This window comes from Myotis davidii, unplaced genomic scaffold (assembly GCF_000327345.1).
Source record: "Myotis davidii unplaced genomic scaffold, ASM32734v1 scaffold900, whole genome shotgun sequence".
NCBI classification, from domain to species: Eukaryota; Metazoa; Chordata; class Mammalia; order Chiroptera; family Vespertilionidae; genus Myotis; species Myotis davidii.
Window position 1 is genome coordinate 666,785 of NW_006295185.1, and position 24,853 is coordinate 691,637.

Sequence of the window (24,853 nt, forward strand, 5' to 3'; positions counted from 1 at the left end):
AAAGGGGAGAAAGATCCAGGGAACTTACAAAATTTCTGTTAATTTTTAAAATGTCAGTAATTTTAAGAACTCACTGTATTGGTTTTTTGATCCATATGAGAAATTTAAAGGGAAAAAGAAGATAACCTAGTGAGCAGAAATCTGAAATGTCTTAGTCATGGACACTGGAGAGATTATAGTTTTAATCAAAAGGGGAAGATGAAGTCCAGAATCTCTTAAGACTTATGCTTCTTAGTTTTTAAGAACTGGAAAGGATTCTAGGTATCACACTTCCAGTGATTCTCAATTCTGGCAGCACATTAGAATCAAGTTGGGAGTCAAACAAAGAAACATACAAAAATGCTTAGGCCCCACTCTAATGAATCTGATGCAATTCGCCTATAATTCAGCCTGTGTGTTATTTTTTAAAGCTCCTCAGGCAAGTCTAATAAGTAGCTAGGATTAAAAACCACTGACTTAGAGAGCAGAGTGGTGCAGCGCAAGCGTGCTGGGCCCATAAAAACCACTGACTTGGTCGAAAATCTTATTACAGAACAAAAATCTTAGCTGAGTGAGGTGGAGTGACTCATTCAGGGTCAACAAGTTAGATAGAAAGATAAAGACCATGAACTTGGAGCAGGCAAACCTGGATTTAAACCTTAATTTAATTACCCACTGCTTGTATGACCATGGGAGAACCTCTGAGACCTCATTTTTCATCTCTAAAATAAGGATACCTTATAAGGTTTATTGTAGGATAATTGATAATCTACTTCTATATTACATGTGGTACAATGCCTAGCACTTGATAGGTTCCCCCAAAATAGTAGTTACTATAGTGTTATTATTATAGAACCCAGGTTTCCTAATTACCAATCTGGGGCTTCCTAAAGCCCTATCACAAGTCTGGAGTAGAGTGGTAGCTAAGACCTGGACTTCTAAACTCACAGCTCCTTGCTTTATCCAGATCTTTAGAATTCGTGCAAGGGACTCAGCCCTCACAGCCCCCCAGCCTCCCCACCCCTGCTTTCACTGCCCGACTGGTCATTCTGTCCTTCCACAGTCGGGTCTAATTAGCATATTAATTCTTTATTATATAGAATGAGTTTGCTTAGTTAGGTCTACCTTTAGATTTGTTGAGAAGCTCTAAGGAATGTCTGTTTGCTGCTGCAGTTACATGTAACACTGCAAATACAAAGGCTCTTTTCCTTGACTACATTGGTGGGATTTAAAAATTCTGTGATGGCCTGGCCTGCATTGACTCAGGATTGAGCGTTAACCTAAGAACCAGGAGGTCACAGTTCAATTTCCAGTCAGAGCACATACTCAGGTTGTAGGCTTGATCCCCAGTGTGGGGCGTGCAGGAGGCAGTCGATCAATGATTCTCCCTTATCATTGATGTTTCTAACTCTCTCCCTCTCTGAAATCAATAAAAAATATTTTAAAAAATAAAAATTCTGATGAAGTCATCACCTATTTAGATGCTATGATTATTCTGTGGTGACTGTCTGCTAAGTAAATGGGCATAAAGGCTACTAAGAGTAGTGTCAAGAATGCTGGGGATTTATTTATATTCATTGTGTAAATGTAGAAAGCCTCTTTGATAGCATTTTCTGAGATTCAGGTGTATGCCACCAAGCAAGGCAACCGGCTGTACTATCTTCCTTAATAGATAGTGCTTGTTCTTTAATTAACAGCTCAAAGCACTTTGTTGTCTGGCCCTGATTTTCTAATCCCACTGAAATACAGTGATCTGGGCATAGCAATGATAACTCCATAGGAGAGCAAATTCCAAGTGCTAAGCTATTAATCAGGTAATGTGATAAGCTCTTGTAAGGCCCCAATCACCACTCTGGACGGAAAAGAAAACTTCCATGTAAAAAGATTCCAGATAGCTGGGAGTATAAAGAACTATAATTTCTGGTAATGGAAAAGGAGGAGCTTCCAACAATTCTAATTACAACTAAGCACCCACTTTGTTGAGCTGTGAGGTGACTAAGATCAGAGTCATGCTGATATTTGAGGCAAGAAGCAGCATAGAGGACCTATAAACTACTTGCATCTTGCTTTTCAAAGGAGCATCACAGATCACTCAACTGGTTTGCCAGAATTTACATACTATAAGCCTTTAAGTAGATTTTATTAGGTAGCCCCAAATTGAAGGCTTCCTAGACAATCAGCAGGGGTAAGATATATTTTAATGTAATCCCAACTGATTGGAAATAACCAGAAGGCTAGTAAATCTTTATTAATGCTCAATTTACCCACTTCCTCAAAAATTTTTAATAAAACCCATTCCTAGAAACCAAAATGAATGAGGTAGGCCTGTTTTAAGATGGTAAAATGAAAATAATTGCTCTTTCCTGGCTTCTGGGTGCTTTCCCACATGCTGGGACACAAAGTGATATTCCACTATGTATTCCACATGTACTATTATTTCACAGCAGACTCAAAATGTAACCTTATCCATATAGAACATCTATCAGTTGGAGTAAAAACTCTTGGCAAAACTGAGTTTTCTGGAGAGATGGTGCTGCCCTCTTAATCCACCAAATGAAAACTGCTAATTGAGAATGCAGTAAATCTCTGATAGCCACCCTTGGGGGTGGTAGGGGAAGTAACTGTGTTTCAGAAAGTTCTCTTTTGCTATATCTCTGACTTCTGGAAATCAGGGGATTTTGCTTCTAGGATAATGGGGTACTCAGTCACCATTTATCTTTAGAAGATTGGTTCACAGTCAGCTCCAGTTTGACCCATCACATTTTTAGACCAGAACTGATTTTGCCTAGTCCAGATCAGAGGGCTTAAGTTACTTACCCAAGATCTCATGGTGATTTAGTGGTGGATATCTGAGATATGAAAGCAGGACTGTGTCACTTCAGGGTGTGTACTGTACTGCCTGCTCCAATGAAAGTATAAAGCTCTATGTGCTACCTACCAACTTCCTCTTTTCCTAGTACATTTTTAGGGGTTTTTGCTTAGGTGAATAATTATTGTGGTGGCTACATTTTTAATGTCAAGAATCATATTTTTAGATCTAGATGAAACCTTGGAAGTATCTAGGTTAATGAAACACAGTATTCTCACTTCACAGACAAGGAAACTTAGGCCCAGGGAGGTTATACGACAAGCCCAAGATTTGGTGACAGAGCTGGGAGTAGAACACAATTCTCTTGAATTTTAACCTGGTAGACTATCCACTAATATATAATACCATTTTTTTGCACATTTGATGTATATTCACCTAGAAAAGTCTAGTGGTCAGTTGGATATATGTGTCTGAAGCTCAGAAGGTAAATATGGACTGAAAATATAGATTTGGAAATTGTCAGCACGTGGGGTAATTACTCCAGACTCTCTTGGTTTTCTTTCTAGACCTCTGACCTATCCTTTTGTACCCATCCATACATCCAACCATCCATTACTCTAGAAATATTTATTGAACACCTACTATATGTCAGATATTTTTCTAACTGCTAGGAATACATTAGTGGAAAAACAGACAAATATACCTACCTTTGTGAAGTTTACATTCTATAAATTAGATAGTTTGTTAAACGATAAGTGTTACGTAAAAAATAGAGAGGGTAAGTAGGATTGGGAGTGTGGTAGGGAGGGTTGCATTTTTAAGTAGGTTGTCAGAGTCACTGACAAAGAGACATTTGAACAAATACTTGAAGAAAGTGAGTTAGTAATGCAGCTATTTAGGGGAAGAGTATTTCAGGTAGAGGGAAGAGCCAGTTCAAAGATCCCGTAATAGAAGATTATCTGGTGTGTTTATGGAATAGCATAGGGGTCAATATAAATGTAACTGTGAGTGATGGGCAGGAGAGTAGTAGGAGACAAAGTCAAAGAGAGACTATGAGAGAGGGAGGAAAGATCATAAAGGGTTTTCTAATGCATTAAATTGACTTTAGCTTTTATTATGAGTAAAATAGGGAGCTATTAAAAGGTTTTGAGTAGAGGAGGGGCATGATCTGACTCAGGCTTTTAAAAGGACTACTCTGCTTAATCTCTTGATAATAGACTGTGAGGGGCAAGAGTGAAAGAGAAAAACAATAAGGAGGTTATTGCAATAGTTCAGAAAAATGTATAGTTGTATATATAAATGGGGTCATAGTAGTGGTTATTTTGAGGATAGTAGAATTCTAGATTTACCTATATAAATTTGAAGGTAGATCTGATAGAGTTTTCTAACAGATTAAATATGGTGTGTGAGGAAAATAAAGTAGGTAAGGATGACCTTTAAGTTTTAACCTGAGCCACTGAAAGGATGGAGCTGCCACTATCTGAGATGGAGAACGATACTAGTGGAAATGGTTTGAGGAGGAAGATTAGGAGTTTCATTTTGAACATATTAAGTTGAGATGTATACTTGACATCTAAGTGGAGATAATAGGTAGGCAGTTGAATATAAATTTGGGGTTCAGAGACAAGGTCTGAGCTAAACACATAATTTAGGGTCACTGGCATATAGATGGTTTTGCAGCCATGAGATTGGATGAGATGATCAAAGGTATGAGTGTAGCTAGAGAACAGTTTCAAGGACTGAGCCATGAGGCTCTCTCCAATGATAAAAAGGCAGGGAGAACAGAAGGACAGGCAAAGGAGACTGCAAAGAACAAATCAGTGTGGTAGGAGGGTGACCAATAGTTTTCCTGGAAGCCAAGTTAAGAAAGTGTATCAATGAGTAAGGAGTAATCAACTGCATCACATATGGCTCTTAGGTCAGTTAGGAAGAGAATTGAGAATTAACCCCTGGCTTTAGTATTGTTAGTTCACCAGTGCCTTTAAACAAGGGATATTTTGACAGAGGGGTGGAGAAAAAGTATAAATGAAAAAGACTTAAGAGAGAAGAGATAAATTGAAAAGATAAAAGTCTTTTGAGGACTTTGCTGCTAAGGGATGTACATAAGCAAACTATTCTTGCCCCTTTAAATTTTGAAATGTTGGGATTCTTCAGGGTGCTCTGTTTGGTTGTCTTCCTTCTTGATCTATATAATCTCCCTGGTTGTCTCATTCAGTCTTACACTTTCAAATGACCTAATTTTTCAAGAAAGATGAAGGGGTCACTAGCACTAAATAGAGCAGAGGTAAAGGAATTTAAGGACTAAAAAGTATCTATTGGATTTAGCACCCAATATTTAAATGGAAATGCATTGGAGTGATGAATGATTAATGTTTTATTTTCAGTACCTTCCACATGGAAGTGTTTCAGAAGAGGGTAGACTTGGATTTGAGCTGGAGAGGAGTGTGAGATCAGGAAGCAGTTGAACTTACCTAAAGAATGGGTAAGTAGCAAGTAGAACTGATGGATTGAGGACAGTCACATGAAGCAGAACAGTGAAAGGCTTTCGGAGTCAAGTTGGACTCTGAATTTGTAGTTACTGGGAGCCCCAGGACTTTTAGAATTCTGTATATGTGACAAGCACCTGGATAAAGTATTAGGTGGGAGAGAGGGGAAGGAATTGATGCTAAAGATACTTTCTAATGAAGCAACAAGACAGAAGCAGATTAAATGGGTTCATAAACAGCCACTATATCACATGACCTTCTTGCTGAGAGGGCTGTTAACAAAAATGGCACTTTTGCTATTATTTTAGGCTTCTGCATTAGTATTTTCCCCAATTAAACTAAGTGCCCTTTTAAACAAAATTCAAGCTCTAAAAAGGAAACAGAACACGAGTTTACATTAAGCAGTGTCAGAAATGTTATTTTTTGAATCCAATTCCAAAGCCATGTGTTTTTTTTTCCCCAGAAGCCACCACTTTACTCGTACTAAATGCCCTGTCAGCATCCTTAAAAAAACCTGAAGAACTAAAGGATTGAGTGCTGAAGGTAAAATGCATCCCTCTTGCTCTGTGGTCCTTCCAACTCAGAAGTGAGAAGGCAAATCTGTAGGTGGGAAAGTATAAATGTGTTTGAGAGCTGTCTGTTTCCTTTGATAGAGACTATCAAAAGTTAGAGCCCCTTTAAGCCATATATTTCTACATTCATTTAAAGGCTCAACAAGGAAGTTTATGTGTTATACACGAGGTATCTGTGCTATTTTTGAAATTCAGGAACTGAACATACTGCAAAGTAATCCCTTGTACCCAATGTAAACATTACAGAGTATGAGCCATCCTGTTAGATTAGACTTGATTAAGACTATGAAAGCCTAGTGCAAGCTGGTAATGTGATAAATGAATGATTAAGCCAGTAGGGCTCTACTTTTATATAAGCAGGAGGTTTTAACATTGTAATGCCTAAAGTCATGGCTTTTGAAGTAAAAAAATGTAGTATCAGGGATGCACAGCTTTCTCTATTCTAAAAGCAACAAGTAGAAGAAAGGGAAAAAAGTCCATTGCCCATTTGTTGGGACAGTGGCACTAAGAGTTAAGAGACAAGGGTACAACAATGCCACTCATTCACGGAGGCACTAAACACAAATCCAGAAATGGCCAAATGAGCTGGCAGGTAAGGTGTACTAGGGCCATCTTATTCTCCATTTCCTAATTCTCCTGTGATATGCTAATTATTCTCCTAATTCAGTCCTCTGAGATGTTGGACTCCTAAATTTCTTATTGGTCTGGAAGGAATACCCTGATGACAAGTTCAAAGATTGGAAGAAGGTATAAGAACATTTTTCACTAGCAAGAAGGGTCAAGATGATTTGTTCAACCAACTCTGACCGATTCTAAAATCCTCTCAGTTCTGAGAAGACCATACTAAGTAGAATCTGGGTCCCTGCCAAGGCCTGATTTCATGATTAACTGGTTCCTATGTAAGGTGGGAAATAAAATAGTTGTCTGAAGTCATATGTGAAAGGTTCATGTTTATTGTGTTAGGCAAGTTCATTTGATCTATGGCCTAGACTCTTGAGTGTGTCCCTTAACAAACAGTTTTTTAGAAAAGATTTTTATTGATTTTTAGAGAGAGAGGAAGGGAGAGAGAGGGAGAAACATCAATGCGAGAGCCTGCAACCTGGGCATGTGACATGACCAGGAATCTAACTGGCAGTCTTTTGGTGCATGGGATAATGCTCAACCAACTGAGCCACAACAGCCAGGGCCCTTGGCAAACAATTTTAATCTCTTAGCACTATAGTGGTGGCTCTCTTAAATAGGCCACCCAGTACCACTAGAACTGTGGGAAAAGCTTTAAGAAGGCTTGGGTTATGTGAAGATGTAGCTTTTGATTATTTAAAGTAAATAAAACCCCAAATAGATCTGGAAAAATGATTGAGTCAATTATTACTGCAGCTACATTTAAACTGAAAAATGGCCACCATATCTTTGAAGATGTTTTTAAGAGTCTAAAGAGAAACCTATTAATTATAAGTAAGACAGCCATCTAGATCATTTCCACATGAACTGCATTGACTGAATAGCTGCAAGTAGTTTGACTCAGTCTCAATATTCCTCTTTGCCCTCACAGTAAGTTGAACCTGACCTCACTGCCTACTGCAGTCCATCAATTGAATAGCTGTAGTTTGAGTGATGTGTGAATAGCTCATAGCAGTAGAGGATCTTTAGCACCAAATTTACATTCTCATGTGCCTCAGGTAGGCTTAGAACACACTATGTTTCTGCCATCATCAGAATGTAAGTCAGTTATGAAAAGGAAAGACTGCAAATGACAGTGTTGAGCAATTTGTGTCAGGTGCCTCTTTCTGTATCAACACACTAGAATCCCTTACTAGATGACATTAAAAATACACTTTATCATTTGTACTGCCACCAGCACACAGAAATCTACTGCTCTGAGCATAAAATTCAGCCTTTCCTAGTAAGAGAAAATTTTCCTGTCTTCAATTTTCTAGTTGAAGCTTCTGTACATACATCTATGAATCACTTGGATATTCTTTTTTTTTTTATTTTGGGAGGATGTTTATTAAAGCTGGGGGCAGTGAAACAAGGAAGGGCCTGGGCTAGAAGAAGCAGCAGGAGAGAGCCCAGGCCGGGCTGTCGTCAGCTCCCTGTAAAGTCAGAGAAAAGAACCCGCCTTGGAGACAGGTTCAGGGGCGAGCCCGGGACGAGCAGCCACTGCCCGTTGCCCCCCTGACTTGGATATTCTTTTGAAAAAGAAAAAGGTATTCCTAGACAAGAAAACACAATGATTTGTGTGGAGAAAAAGCAGAATATTACTTGGATTTGGAGGGAAAAGTGTGCAGCTTTTACAATGTATGATCTCTTTTACTACTGGCATATCTGGTGGAATTGGAGGAGGTACTATTCCCAAGCCAGGCATCATTGGAGTTATTGGTGGAATTCCGGTCATCATTCCAAGAGCAGGATCAAAGTCTAAAAAAGGAGAAGAAAGAAAGAACAATAAATGACACCAGGAAAAGTCAAGTGCACGCAGAATGTTAACTTATAAGCTTCAGACCAAAGATCTCTCTAACACAGAGGCAGAATATTTAAGAAAACATGATATTAGCACCAGATCTTAAATACTGTATTACAGTATACTTGTGCATTTTCCTTTTGGGATGGGACTTTTTGGTTATATTTAATTAGTGCCTATTTGTCTCTAGATCTCATTTTGACATCCAAGGCCTTTAATAATATGACTGTGTCTTGTCTATTGGTCTTGCCTTCCACTGGTTTCCAACACACACCCTCTGCTCCATTCACACAAGGCTTCTTACTGTCCCTTGTAACACTCCCAGGCTTTCTGCAGTACAGCAAGGTGTTAAGAGCACACAGTTTAGGGGATCAGGCAGACCTGGGTCCTAGTTCTACCATATGTTTAGCAGAATGAATAGTTTGAACCTCCATTTCCTCTTTTGCAAAACTGGGTCAATTCTATCTACCTTATAGGGAATTGTGAGAACTAAATAAAATGATGAATGTAATGTGCTTAACATAATGCATAGCACAAAATGCTCAATAAAGAACTATTTTATATGCTTTTCTTCATGTTGATACCCTGTGTCGAATCATTTGAGCCTCCTTAAATTCTACCCATGCCCACAGGCCTGGCTTAAGACTCAATCTCCTTAAATAACCATTTCCAGATAATCTTGGTTCATTTTTAACTCTATGTCTAAAATCTATTTGTTCTACACATGTTGCCACTGAATTTTATTTTATACCATCCTTTGAAAGATGCTCCTAGGATGTATGGGAGTCCCCAATCAAATATTTTTGTGGGACCTGTCTATATACACAATTTGACTCACTCCAAAACAGCATCAACACTATTCTGTTGGCACAATCTCATGTGATACTATTAAAGAAATACCATACCAGGCAGCTGGAGTGATTTACTTGCCAGGCTACTCTCCTGGAACCAAGACTCTGGGAGGACCCCATAGGCATGAATTCTGAGGCTCCTTGGGGGCATCTATATGACTACAAATGTTGGATAGAGGGTTGGAGAGTACCTCCAAGAGGAGGTATGGGAACTGGTGTCTATGTAGGTTCATTTTGAGATTGGGGCTCCTTGCTTAGATGATACTGCAATTCCTGGTCAGTTCTAGGCACTGGAGGGGAACTTAGAAAATTTCAAGAAAGGTGCTTCTTGTTATAAAAAAACAAACAAAAAACAAACAAACAAAAAACCACACAGGACCTGATCTAGACTTGGGGCACTTACCCTGATGGCACTACTTGCCTGGTCAATGCTCAGTACTGGAAGGGGACTTAGGAAATATCAAGACAGGCATTCCAAAGAACGAAGTCCCCTAAGGTGTGGGCCCAGGGCAGGGGCCCCACTTGCCTGGGTTTAAAGGTGGTATTTCACTGTTTACATTTTGTCTCTATATCCAAATGCAAGTTATTCATGAGAAGGGCATGCATTTTACCTCTTTATTGTCCCACCTCTCAACCCTGCCCTCTGCTACAGAATGCACAGTGGACTGCAAACTATTACATAGTGTAGGGGCAGTTGCATTAGCAGTAGTAGGTCCCATGCCTAAAAACTTGACTATGCTCAACACACAGGTCTGAGGAGCAATGCCTGTAAGCATGACCCTAAGGTGGCTCTGAATCCCTGGGTGCCTTTCTAAGATTTTGAAGGAAGTAGATCTAAGCAGTGGGAAGAATCTGTGGTTCTTAAAAAAGCAGAACTTCAGGTACAATGGTCCCAATGTGAGGGAGTCTTGTGATTAGACAGATAGGAGGTAGGGAGTGACACATGGGCATCCCCCATTGCAAGCCAGCCCAAGAGAGTTTAGGCATTCCTTACCACTCACATGTATGCCATGCTGAGAGGTCAAGACCCTAGACATGTATGGTATGCAAAATTTTTCTTCTAAGAGTAAATATTATTTTTCTGAAAACAAATTTACTTTTAGCCCTCATATGTCACCTCACCCAACATACATATGTGTACACACACACTCCTTCCCTTCTTCCCTGTGGCTCTCATATCCCTACTTTCCTCCACATACTAGTTATGTGACCTTGAGGCAGGTTTCCTAATATCTGTGTGCCTCCATTTCCTTTTTTTTTTGTAAAAGTGGGGATAAATAATGAGTTTTATCTCAAAGAATAAAAGGACAGAACAGATAAGAAAACTTCTGGCATGATAGGTGTTAGTCCTCATAGGTAACTTTCCTTCTTGTCATTCAAAAAATGCATATATACACTAATAAATTCACTTATCCAGGCATTCATTCCCACAGTCCTCAAACATTTGTGATAGCCCATATTTCAGGCTCTAGGCCAATGGAGATGGGGGTTCAGGTCTTCTTTTTCATTTTGGAGAACTTAAGGCCCCTGATACTCTATTCCTGTGCTATGGAATATGAACGCTAAAAATTTCATTCATTATGTATAAGATTTTAGAAAAACTGTTAACATTACTTCACCCATTTACAAACTGTTAATTTTCAGTAGGAAAAGATTAGATTACATTGTGTGCCAACTAAACAATCCCATCTATTTTTCCCTCCTACTGAAATGTTTGTCTTCCTTTTATTGTCCTGCCTGCCTCCTCATTGTTATTCATATAGCTCTGTCACTCACAGCTCTACCTTACCACAGATTACAGAAACATCAGTTCATTAAACAAGTTCTGCCACTTTGACTGAGAAAGAAATGCCTATCTCCATGTACTGTCTACTAATAAATGGAGACAAACAAAAAACAAATACACAGGATAAATATAACTTCCGACTAATGTACTCACCCCTCTGCTGTTTGGTATGATTACATTAATATTTTATGAAATTCATTTAAAAGCAAATGTATTCATGACATATGGCCAAAGCCAGAGTAGATAAACTCCCCTTCTTCCTTGTGTTCAATATCCCAAGAGTTCCACAGACCACACTGCCTGGCAGGGCTTGCTAGAGGGCAAGTTGTATATGACATTTCAAAAGTTCCTAACACATTACTTATTTTCTTTATTTTCAACCATTAAGCAGCAAAGGATATGTGAATTTCCAATGCCAACTAAGAAAATAACCATTTAAAATCATGGGTCTTTTATAAGCATTGAAAGAACCTGAGAAATCAAAGTAGTCCAACAATTTAAAATACCTTGGGAACAGAACACCAGAGAAATTCTCTTCCTTTTCCAGGTCTCTGACCTGGCTTGAGGAGTACTATCAGCAAGTACTTAGTACTACCACTTATGTAAGGAATTTAATCTTCTGAAGGAGATTTGAAATCACTTTATAAAATGTTGTGGAAAAGGCCAAGATGTATTCCTTCAAATTACAATAAATACCCTGTTTTGTTTTGCTTTTACCATTTCCTTTTCTAGCATCCTTTCCACAATGCTTTCTTGACTCGGCACAGTCATTGGTGGCAGTGTCATAAGATGCTGGTTTGTACTCCCTTTTCTGAATTGTGCACTTCCCCAAATCCCAGCTTACTGGAAATGCTGCAAATGCTGTGTGGTAGTTGGGCTAGCCAGTTCCTCAGAGTTAAAATCATGTAATGTTTCAGTGTAGCCTTAAGTCTTTGTGCTGGCTAGCGACTTGTACTTACTCAGCCTAGAGTTATTACCTGGCAACATTATCAGCCTCCATTCTCTGTACACATCTGAGCTAGGGAATTACAAAGAGTCAAATGTCATTTCTATGCTGCAGTTCAGTCATCCATTTGTTGATCCATTCAATATTTTGATGCCACACTCTCTACCAGGTGTTGGGTTTGGAGAAATGAGTAAGACAAAATCCTTGACCTCATAGTTTAGTTTGGAAAAAGTCAAGCAAACAGTTGCAATGTTGTATCATCAATAAATATCATCAATATAATTGTTTATTGGGTGCTTACAAGGTGCTAAGCATTTTGTATAATCTCACTCCAAAAGACCTGTGAGCTAGGTATTCTTCTTTTTTTCATTTTATAGATAAAGAAACATGGGCTCAGAGGGGTTTAGTTACTTGCCCAAGGTTTCAGACAGTAAGGGGCAGACCAAGGATTCAAAGTCAGGTTAGTCTAACTCTGATGCTCTTAACCACTGCAATGCCACTCAGTGTACTATGACAATTGTTTTAATAAATTAATTTAATTGCAGGTATAAGGTGAAGCAGATGTGCTGAAAAAACATGGCAGATGAGTAATAAAATACTTCTATATAATTAATTTCCCTAGAGCCACTGTATTGAGCAATTGTTGTCATTGTACTATTGATCTGTGGACTGGCCAGTTGGAACAATGCCAGATGATTGACACTGTACTAGATGTATAAAGGTTACTGATGTCTATAAAACACTAGTGACCCTAGAGGTTGCCCATTTTTGATGCTTGACAATGATAAGAGACAGGCTAGTTTTGTAGTCCAACCCTTGATATTTTCTGGCAGGCCAGTTCACTCTGGCTTTCTTCTTGTAGAGAGCAACCTCCTCTTTTGTGGTAGGGGTGGGGGATGGTATCCACAATTTTGCTACCCATTAATTGAGTGTGTATGAATTTATTACACTGCTTTGATTTTTCAGAACTAGACCCTGAAGGCCCTCCATACCCTCAGAAAAGCTCTGCCTGCACTCCTCCCCATCCAAGTCTTCCCAGGTCCATAATGGCATTTCTAACATTTTTGGTATTCCAGAGAGCCTTCGAACACCAAGAGGTAGTTTACACTCACAGTAAACCACTGAACTGTAACCATAGATTAATCTAAAATAAGTGTTCTGAATAGGATCTAATTGAGCTATTTTATAAAAATTATGATTTCAATTCAGGTATACATTTCCAAGACATTATTGCTATTTCTTTAGAGTTGCTAAAAAATTCACTGGAAAATTAAAAATTATGCCTGGGTATCGAGATATTTTAACTCACTACAGTCCTGACTGCTTCCTCTCTATGCAGATCCTTAACAAGATTTTCAGGCAGTCAACCTGCAGAGAGAACACAGATTTCTAAGGATAGTTTGGCTGAGCTGCAAGATGACCTTGGACTTATCATCAGCCCTTTTGGAAATAGAGCATAAGTTTCCAAATTTTGCACAATGAGACTCAAAATCTACCAGCAACTATCCTGCTTCTCCAGAAGATCATAAAAACCTTTGTTTCAGACCACCTGAAAAGTTGAGGTAGGACCTGGCTTATGTAACCAGGTGGCAAACTGAGCTTGGGTATGCCCTCAGTAATTATTCCCAATAAAATTTTTTGAGATAAAAATATAAGAATTTATAATGGACCAAACTCTGGACTAATTCGGTGGGGGTGGAGAGAGACTGATCTAAATTACTAGGTGTTTTTAAAAGACAGCAAAGTATTACTATTTTCAAAATATATATTAATTCAAAGTACCTATTAAATGTTAGCACGTAGAGTTCTTGCTAGGATTGTTTACATGAACAGACAAGGAACATGTGTAATTAACAGCATTATTTTGCTACAATGAACTTGGTTCTTAAATTCGGAAGGAGTTCTGCCTTAAATGTCTTTCTCATCTCCCTCTCCTCCCCCAACACTTATCTCTACCTGTCAAATCCTACTTATTTTTCAATGGTCATCTCAGTGTCACTTTGCCTGTGAAAACAACTCACTGGAATTAATTACTCCCTCCTACGTGTTCTCATAATATTGTATCTAGAATTTGATTTTCATATGCTTGCTTATTCTCTCACTCCTCCCCAAACCAAACTTTTATTTTACTATATGCCAGTTTCTGTGCTAGTGACTAAGAACACAGAGATGAAAAAAACAAAACAAAAGAAAACAAAGTTATCATTAACTCCTATGGAAGACCTCACATTACAATGAAGGCTAGAATGCTTGGACCATGAATCTCCTTGGGGCTTGAGGGGGCAGGTGTGGGATGGAGGGGGTCAATGGGTAAAAAAGGGACATATATAATACTTTCAACAATAAAAATAAGTTTTTTTTAAAAAAAGAACTGCCTCCTTAAGAAGTACAATGCTCATAAAAGGGCAGGGTCTTGCTCTGGGAATAAGTTCTATAAGTCCTTATTTTCCAACATGTCTCATTATGGAGGAGGCATAGTCAATACAGTGGAAACACATAATGAGGGACTCTTTTCCTCCTGGGACTTCACAAGCTCCACATTTGAATGCTAAGGATAATTTAATTGAGGGAAAAATAAAGGAAGCAGCACAAAATATTCAAAGGGTACCCCTTAATTGGTCTATCCTTGGGTTTAGCTGGTATGATGGGCAGAACAATGATTCCTAAACAGAAGGCTTAACATTTTTTGGTGCATCTTTCCATGTGAAATCTAACATTAGTCTTATTTGACTAGCTTGGAAAAGGAAACATCCTTTCAGGAAAGAAAGCCAGTAGCCAGAGGAGACCTAATCTGCCATCATTGTGGATTAACTTTATTGAACAGCAGCTATACAAAACACCATTTTCGATGAAAGGAAGCTCCACACCACACCCTAGAGATGGTTTGTCTCTGCTCCCCATTCAATGAATATAATAAGCCAGACATTATTCTGATGACAACTATGAGTCTAAGAGACTCAGCATCCATGTTAATATGGATTTGAGCTCTGGGGGAAGACAAAGAAGCTTATCTATCATTTGTTTTAATCAAGGCCAAAAGACTTATCTATTATTACAGATAGGCCAGAGAAGACATGACAAAGAAAAGTCTACTGGCTCAATAGGAAATCTCCTAAGGGACAGAAAAATAGCTGAATTATGGGGCCATCAATGGTGACCTCAGGGAACAATTCCATGTGGCTCATTGCAGCTTTTCCATTTTAAGGAATTTTGATGGGTAGGAAGAGAATTGGCCAGATGTTTTATCCTGTTCAATTGTTAAAACATTACTTAATAAAGATTGCAGGGACCCTGTTCCCCAGACTTTGGCAAGAAAAAAGTAGGCAATATTGGAGTATGGTGCCAATTTTCCATTTCTTAGAAACCACCACATTTATAGGGATTAGTCATTAGCACTGTCAGACATACACTGTTCTCTTCACCTGCCATTATTCAGTGCTTCTCCAGGGGGGAAAAATGCACTGCTACATTCATTATACTTTACTGTTATTAAGAATACAAATGAGCCATAATTCAACTTTGTGTGAGCTATATATCACATGTGAACTTAAAACATAGACAATTCATTGAGAGACTACTGTGAGCCAGACATCATTCTAAGACTTTACATGTATTAACTCATTAATCCTCATAACAACACTGTGACAAAAGGGCTATTATTATCTCTATTTTATAGATAAGGAAACTGAGACATAGAGAGGTAAGTTCTAAAAGTTACACAGCTACTTAATGGCAAAGCAGGGATTTACTTGAACCTACACAGTATAGATTCAGAGTCCATGTTCTAATCTTGGTAAAACTGTCTTCCTAAAATAATACAGAGAGGAGAAAAATCAGTTCGCACATACCTCAAGTGATTTTATGTGCGGCTTTACAAAGCATGTCTCATTCTAGTCTAGCTATGTTGCCACATGTACTTTTAAGACAAGAAGGACACTACTGAACTAAATATCAATATTTCTAAGACCAGGTTTTCAAGAAGTCAGTAAGTTTTCCTGAAGCATATCATAGCTCAAAGGTCACTGGATCACAAGGTTGAAGGGTACGCTGAGAAGCCATTTCTTCATAGTCCTTAAGAAAACAAGATAACAAAGGGGGCTAGTCACCTACAGCTCATGGTATGAATTATAGTTTGATGAAACAGTTCTTTGCCTCTGCTACATATAGAATCCAAGCTCCTTTTATTTCTCCACCCATTTCTCTTGCACATATTTTTTCTTTATGTTTGGCTGCTTTTATACCAGTTTCAAAGCTTTCAAAGTAATCATGTTTCTTAATTTATTATGAAGATTATTATGTATCATTGTTGCCTATCCTACCTTACCCTCATTATAACCTACAAGAATTCAATATCTAGTCTGGAATTGTGAAGTTATTTTTTGGGGGATGGGAGTTGCTAACTATATAACCAAATGGCACAACAAAGTGGTATCACTCTAGACCTGTTTCTCAGCTTTTCTGTGCTTATGAATAACCTGGCGAGAATATATTAAAATGCAGCTTCTGAGTCAGTATGTCTGGGCTGGGGCCTGAGATTCTGGATTCTCAACAACTCCCAGGTTATGCAGAGCACATTTTGAGTAGCAAGGTCCTAGACTGGCCTCATCCTGTCATGCTTTAAAGTAGGACCGTAGTTAAATGAATCTGGGGAGATTAATATTTAGGATGTTTACAAAGCATGCCAGGTTTCCTGAGATGGTAATTCCCTGATAAATGTCTTCACAAATCCATTTCAATGGTCAATTGCTCTGACAGTCCAGGAATAGTTTTTGTGTGTCTAAACTATAAACCCTTCAGGTAATGGGCATTTTTTTTTTCTGATTTCATCTTTATTGGAGATAGATTTAGGGACACCATGACCATTCTCTTATGGGTTAACTTGTTTAAAAAAATATGAAAAGTTACCAAATGTTTCTTTCCTTCCTTTTAGGAATCTAAAATTTTTGGGATGTCTCAGTCAGTTCTTATTTCAGCTCCATGTTTATTTGCCTCCGCTAAGAAATCCATATATTTAGAGAAGTTGCATAATCCCTTGCCAAATCCTGTTGTTTAAATGTTCAATAAGCATGCCATGCCTCAGATATACCCCCAACTTGCTCATAGGCCAATAGGGAGTACACTAGTAACTACTGGCCACTCAGCCTTGATAAAGCTCATGTTACAAAAAATGCACACTCTAGGCAGAATCTAGTAAATGTCAACATCAAAACAAAGTGTCATACTGTTATATTTATGACCACATGGTCAATAAAAAGAAACACTTGTGAGGTGATTAAAATAGCATACCAGGTAAAATTGGTTGTCCAGCAATTCCCAGTGGTGCCATTCCAAGGTTATTCATTGCTGTGGCCCATGCAGTTGGATCAGACATAGGTAGCGTCATTGCAGTGGAATCCACGTTCACAGTTCTATTATTATCACCTAAAAAGAAATGACAAGCAAAATAATTTGTTGTATTACGGTTTCACTGTCTAGATTACTTATCAATGTATACTCTGGAAAACTGTTTACAGAAATTGATCATGGAAAAATGGTGGGTAAGGCCTTAATTCCAGCTCTTTATAAGAGTTAAAATATGTGATACTCTTTGTAATACTTTAAGCAATAAAACAAAATTAAAAAAAAAAGAGTTAAAACAATGTAGCTTGAACTGGCAGAAGTCCTAGAATCTAAAAACAGTTTACCAGATGGCATTTCAGTGTGTTTCTTTCTCTTTTCTCCTCTCTCCTCTCTTCACTCCCTCTATCCCTCTTTCTCTTTCCTTCTTTCCTCCTGTTTTTTTTCTTCAATAAAGACTTTTTTAAGAGCAGTTTTAGGTTCACAGCGAAATTGAAGGGAAGGTACAGGAATTTCACATAAAACCCCTACTCCCACATATATATATATAACTGTCCCCATTACAACCGATGAACCTATATTGACACATCAAAATTACCCATAAGAACTATAGGGTTCACACTGATGTTGTACATTCTCTGGGTTTGGACAAATGTTCATCATCATAAGTATAATACAGAATATTTTCACTTCCCTAAAAATCCTCTGCTTATCCATTCTTCCCCACCCCGGCAACCATTGATCTTTTTCACTGTCCCCATAGTTTTGCCTTTTCTAGAATGTCATATTGTTGGAATGGTGCAGTATACAGCCTTTCCAGATAGGTTTTTTCAACTTAATAATACACATTTAAGATTCCTCCATGTCTTTTCATGGCTTGATAGCTCATTTCTTTTTAGTGTTGAATAATATTCCATTTCTGGATATATCACATTTTATTTATCCATTAATCTCCTGAAGAACATTGTGGTTGCTTCCAAGTTTTGGCAATTATGAATAAAAATGCTGTAAACATTTGTGTGCATGTTTTTAGGTGGGCATAAATTTTCAACTCCTTTGGGTAAATACTAAGCTGCACAATCACTAGATCTTGTGGTAAGAGCATGTTTAGTTTTATAAAAAACTGTCAGCCTTTCTTCCAAAGTAGCCATACCATTTTGCATTTCCACCAGCAATAAATAAGAATTCCTGAATTCACCAGTATTTAGTGTCAGTGTTCTGAATTTTGGACATTCTTATAGGTATGCAGTGGTAACTCATTTTAATTTGCATTTCCCTGATGATATATGATGTGGAGCATCTTTTCATATGCTTATTTTCTATCTGTATATCTTCTTTGGTGAGGTGTCTATTAAAGTCTTTGGCCAGTTTTTAATCAGGCTGTTTGTTTTTATCGTTGAGTTTTAGGAGTTCTTTGTATAATTTAGATAACAGTCTTTTGTCAGATGTGTATATTGCAAATAATTTCTCCCATTCTGTGGCTTGTTTTTTCATTCTCTTTCATGGAGAAAAATATTTAATTTTGATTAATTCCATCTTATCAATTATTTCTGTGATGGTGTCTCTAAAAAGTCATCACCATATCTATGGCCACCTACATTTTATCCTCTGTTATCTTCCAGGAGTTTCATAATTTTGTGTTTTACATTTAAGTCTTCAATCCACTTTGAATTAATTTTTGTGAAGGGTGTAAGGTCTGTGTCTAAATTATTTTATTTTGCATGTGGATGTCCAGTTGTTCAGTAGTATTTGTTGAAAATACTATTTTTACTTAACTGTATTGCATTTGATCTTTTGTCATAGCTCAGATGACTATTTCTGGAGGTCTGTTTCTGGGTGCTATATTCTGTTCCATTGACCTATTTATTCCTTCACTAATCCCACAATGTCTTGATAAGTGTAACTTTGTAGTAAAATTTGAAGTTCGGTAGTATCTTCAAATTTTGGACATTCTTATAGGAATGGACAGTTTGGACAGTATTCCAAGTTTGTTCTTCTTCAGTACTGTGTTAGCCATTCTGGGTCTTTTGTCCCTCCAAACAAATTTCAGAATCAATTTATTAATATCTACAAATTAACTTGTTTGGATTTTGATTAAAATTATATCGAATCAGTTAGGAAGAAATGACATATTGCCAATATGGAGTCTTCATACCTACGAATATTAAATATCTCTCTGTTTGATTTTCATATGCTTGCTTATTCTCTCACTCCTCCCCAAATCAAACTTTGATTTTACAATATGGCAGTTTCTGTACTAGTGACTAAGAACACAGAGATGAAAACAAACAAAAAAACCTCATTAACTACTATTGAAGAACTCACAATACAATGAGAGACATGGCATATAAACAACCAATACAAATTATTGAATAAGTGCTATAATAAAACTATGAGTAAAGTGCTTTGGGAACAGAGGAGTAATTAAATCTGCTGGAATGGGTTTGAATGTATGTGTTTGGGGTTGGAGGTGGGTAGGTGGAGGAGATGAGGAATGCCAGGAAAGCCTAGACTGGCAAAGAATCATTTGGAATGAATCTTTAAGGAGCAATAGGATTTTCCTCCAGGTAGTGAACATAGGATTAGTGTTGAAGAGCATTTCAGGAAGCAAGAACAACTGAACATTTATCATCAACTGCCTTGAATTATAGTTATTGGATACATGTCTCTCTTCTGCTAGCCTGCCTGCTCCTTTAGATCCTTGTAATTCTTTGTATTTCTGTGGTGTTGATTGTTAATTCTTCTCTTTTGCTTATGATTTTATTTAGATCAAGGACTGGGTATTGGGCATTTTTCTTCTCCCATTTATTGGTTCAGTGTCTGGTATAAAGTAGATAGTCAAGAAATATTTGAATAAATGAATAAAGAAAATCAACATACATTAATTTGGGGCACAATAAGCAATCTATGCAACAAAACCCACTGATTATTTGTGTACCTTTTTATAATGATAAATTGTCTTAAAATGAATGGTATAATTGCTAAACTGATTCTCTCTCTAGGACAACTGAATTTACAGGTAGGAATTTACGTAGAGTCATAACCAGGAATAGATTCACCCAACTAATAATTCAGTTTAATATCATTAGCTATAATATTTTTCTCATAGACATAGTCACACATATAAGCAAACTTTTAAATTTTTACTTTCAAAGAGAAATCCCAGGTGATCATCTCTGGAAGCAATCTAGACTTAAGAAGGTTTGCACTAAGAAAACATGCTATGATAAACATCTGTTTGGAATCATCAATTAAAGATGGAAAAGTTAAGTCCTGGCCTGATTCACTTTCCAGACTAAAAATGGACATCTAGCAATTTATTTAAGTGTTTGATAAAAGTATTTCCATGTCATTAAATGAAGAGATTTCTCTTATTCGCATGAGTTTTACACTCACTGTCAGTAGCCAAGAATATTCAGAAGGCAAGTGCTAGTGGTTGATAAATGGTCTTCAAAATACCTCACTGAAGTCTGAAGAAAATATTCTGCTATCCAGGTTCTCTTATTTCACTTGTGTGGCAACCCCTCAAGAGATTACAGGTTCTAGAGTGGTTGTGAATAAGTGCCTTCTAGGTAAGTTGACTGAAGATATGGCACTTCGGAACAAAAGTTCATTAGCACCAAAATAATAAAAGATGTGGAAATGATCATCCATTTTATGTTGGTATCACTCCATAACTATTAAATCCCTTCCACTCCATTGTTTATGCTTAACTGATTAACTAGGCAATTACTGTCAAAATGATTTGATCTTGAAGAACACACACACACACACACACACACACACACACACACACAATGTTTCCTTTATTTCCTTTGAAACAAGTTTAGACATTTAAACAATATCCTGGGAATTGCCTAGGCGCTTGGGAAAATGAAAATGTATCGATTTTAGAATGGTTAAAAAGTAAATGAATTCTTTAAAAATAATTCTAAATAATACATCAGTCATTTTCAAGACAGTGGCGGAGTCGGTGGATCTTACATTCAACTTCTCCCAGGACCAAATTGGAAATACATCTACATTAAAGAACAATCATCCTGAATAACCAACTAAAGACCAGCTGAACTGTGACTGGGTAGCTCAGATAGAGCATCATCCTGATATGCCAAAGTTGTGGGTTTGATCTCTAGTCTGGGCACATATAAGAAGCAACCAATGAATGCATAAATAAGTGGAACAAAAAATTGATTAGATGTTTCTGCTTCTCTCTATTTCTCAAGTCAATAAATAAAAATTTAAGAGAAAAAAAAGACTAGCTGAAGAGAAGTTTTATAACCAAGGATTTACAGAAGAAGCCACATGGAGATTATCAAGAAGGGCAGAGATGTGAAAAGGGCTGGCCCCACTTCCATGGGAAGCGGCTGAGGTTTCAAAGGGATATCTCACCTATAGGGGAGTTACCTCTGAAAAGTGTGGAGCCTAAACCCCATGTCAGGCTCCCCAGCCAAGAGGACCAGAGCTGGGAAGAGGTGCCTAGATAACATCTGTCTGTAAAAAGCAGTGGAGTTTCTGTCCACTAAGGATACATGGAATCCACTGGAGACACATGCATCCTCTTGAAGGGCCAATGTAAAAAATCTCCTTCACAGTCACTCACTCTGGACTCCGGCAGAGAGAGGGTGGTGTGGACTAGAATTACCTGAGGACAGTCTAAAAGAGCTATATGAAATGGAGGCAAATGATTTATCAGATATGCAGTTCAAATTAATGGTAATAAGGATGCTCATGCAACTTAGTGAGAACTACAACAACATGAAAAATTACATGGAAACCATGATAAAGAACCAGTCAGAAATGAAGAACACCATATGTGACAATAATACACATGAAGGAATGAAAAGTAGCTTGGATGAAGCAGAGGATCTAATCAGTGATTTGGAAGACTAGATAGGAAGAAAACCACCCAATCAGTGCAGCAAAAAGAAAATAAGGATGGAAAAGAATGAGGACAGTTTAAGGGCATTTTGGGACAACATGAGACTTAACAATATCCACATAATAGGGTTACCAGAAGGAGAAGAGAGAGAGAACAAGGGATCAAGAATTTATTTGAAGAAATAATGACTGAAAACTTTCCTAGCCTGGTGAAGGAAAAAGACATACAAGTCCAGGAAGCGCAGAGTCCCAAACAAGACGGACTCAAAGAGTCCCACACCAAGACACATCATAATTAAAGTGGCAAAGTTAAAAACAAAGAGAGAATCTCAAAAGCAGCAAGATAAAAGCAGTGAATTACAGTGGAACCTCAGTTCACAAACTTAATTCATTCTGGAAGGCTGTTTAAGAGTGATTTGTTTGAAAACTGAATTATTTTTCCCCCATTAGGAAAAAATGTATATTGAATTAATCTGTTCCAGACCCACAAATGATTCTGTGTTTTAACCTTTCTTATTTATAGTACACATCTAGTGTACTGTTTAATCTATATAGAAATACTTTAAAAACAAAAGGACATGAAATGTAAATGAAAATTTGACAAAAAGGAAATGAAGTGAACAGTAAAAAATGGAAATTTATGTACATACTGAAACTTATCTTTAATGTTGAGAACTATTGATGACTGATTATGGAGAGGAAGGATAGAGGGATGGAAGGATGTTATTGTTTGGAAGGGGAGTCCTCTTCCATAAAAATGTCAGGTAGCTGTTTTTCTGGGGTTATGTCTCTCTTTTGTCTGTGCTGCACTAGAATTTGTTTCAGGTTTACTAGGCCTCTGTCTTACTAAAAACCTATCCATTGATGTTTATTTTGCTTGCATTTTAACACCTGCCTGAAATGAAAAACTGCATTGTCATTGAAGAAGTTTATCACACAGTTCGCTGCTTCGTTGTCAAGGTAATATTTATCAACAAAACTTTGCATTTCTCTTCCTTTCCCATGCATTTCTTTGATTAGTAAAGTAGGAATATTCTCCCTTTCCTCCTCCTCCTCTGAAGAGTGCTTCTCAGTTGCCATCTGTTGTTGCTCCCACTGAAGGTCTTAGAGTTCCGTGGTGGTCATTTCAGGGTTGTAGTCCTCCATCAATTCCTCCACATCATCATCATCCACCTCCAAGCACCTAGACTTGTCCAGAAACACAATATCCTCAATATGAGACACAGGCTCATTCTCAAAACCCTCAAAGTCTCTTTCAGCCACAGACACGGGCCACAATTTTTTTCAGGTTGAATGCATGGTCCTGGAAGATGCTTCCCCCATGCTTTGACTACAAGCCTCAAGCAAGTGAGGATATTTAAATATTCCTTCCAGAATTCCCTGAGGGTTAAATTAGTTTCAGAGGTCACCTTAAAACGCCTCTTTTTTTGTAGATATTCTTAAAATTAGAAATGACTTGCTGGTCCATGGACTGGATGAGAGGAATTGTGTTAGGTGGTAAGAACCTAACAGTGATGAAGCTGTACTCCTCCACCAACTTGGCCTCTGAGCCTGGAGGTGGGAAGGAGCAGTGTCCATTACAAGAAGTGCCCTGACTGACAGTTGTTTTTCCTGGAAGTATTTCTTCATACTTGGGCAAATACTTCAATAAATCATTGCCTGGCTACCCAAGCTTTGATATTAGCCCTTCAAATCACACTCAACTTGTTCCAAGATATTATTTTTCTTGAAAAGTTGTGGGTTTTCAGAATGGTAGACGAGTAGAAGATTCAATTTAAAGTCCCCACTCACATTTCCACACAACAATGACATCAGCCTGTCCTTCACTGGCTTGTATCCTGGCAATGACTTCTCCTTCCGTGTGACATAGGACCTCTTTGGCATTTTCTTCCAGAAGATGTCTTACTCATCGCAATTGAACACTTGTTGGGGGAAAAAATCCCTTGGCCTCTATGTAGTTTTGACATTCTATAACAAAATAATCAGCAGGTACTTTGTTAGAACTGGCAGCATCCCTGTGGTTCATTACATTATGAATGCCACTCCTTTTTCTTAAATTTATAGAACCACCCCCTACTAGCCTTAATCAAATCATTTTCAGCACTCATTCCAGGGGTGTCATTCAGGGGGCCAGCATGCAACACCTTTGCTATTTCACATATCATTGCATCTGAAATGCTATCACCAGTTAACTGCTTTTCATTTATCCAAATCAACAATTTTTCTATCTCTTCAATTGCCTGTGATAATTGCTTTGTGAGCTCTTTCAGAGACTTAGCAGCATAGGCATTTTTGATGGTCTCTTTATATTTTAAAATTGTGCTAATCATCAATTTTGCCATGCCATACTCAGTTGCCAGAGCAGACACGTGAACAATTCTTTCATACTTGGCGATTATTTAATTTTTAAGCTCTATCATTGTTCTCACAACTTTTCTTTTCACTTTGCTGCTATCACCAACTTCCTTAGGACACATTGTGACTTACTATACAAATTTATTAATAACTAGGGGCCCGGTGCACGAAATTCATGCACTGGGTGTGTGTGTGTGGGGGGAGTGTCCCTCAGCCAAGCCTGCCCCCTCTCACATACTGGGAGCCCTCAGGTGTTGACCCCCATCACCTTCCAATCGCAGGATCGGCCCCTTGCCCTCATTTCCCCCATCACTGGTTCTGCCCCCAGCCCAGGCCTGATGCCTCTGGCCCAGGCCCTGGGCAGGGGACCCCCAGACCCCTCTGATTGCTGGC

At 38.0% G+C, this 24,853-nt stretch overlaps 1 protein-coding gene across 1 annotated transcript in view; it reads right to left on the reverse strand.

Annotated features, from left to right (window-relative positions):
• ENOX2 (ecto-NOX disulfide-thiol exchanger 2) overlaps positions 1–24,853 on the reverse strand; it is a 173,958-nt gene that overhangs the window by 52,604 nt on the left and 96,501 nt on the right. The window contains exons 2-3 of the mRNA XM_015567897.1: positions 17,177–17,311; positions 8,109–8,264 (exon numbers count right to left, since the gene is read on the reverse strand). Of these exons, the coding sequence (XP_015423383.1) occupies positions 8,109–8,264; positions 17,177–17,273 (253 nt within the window). The 5' untranslated portion in view covers positions 17,274–17,311. The remainder of the gene's footprint in view (positions 1–8,108; positions 8,265–17,176; positions 17,312–24,853) is intronic.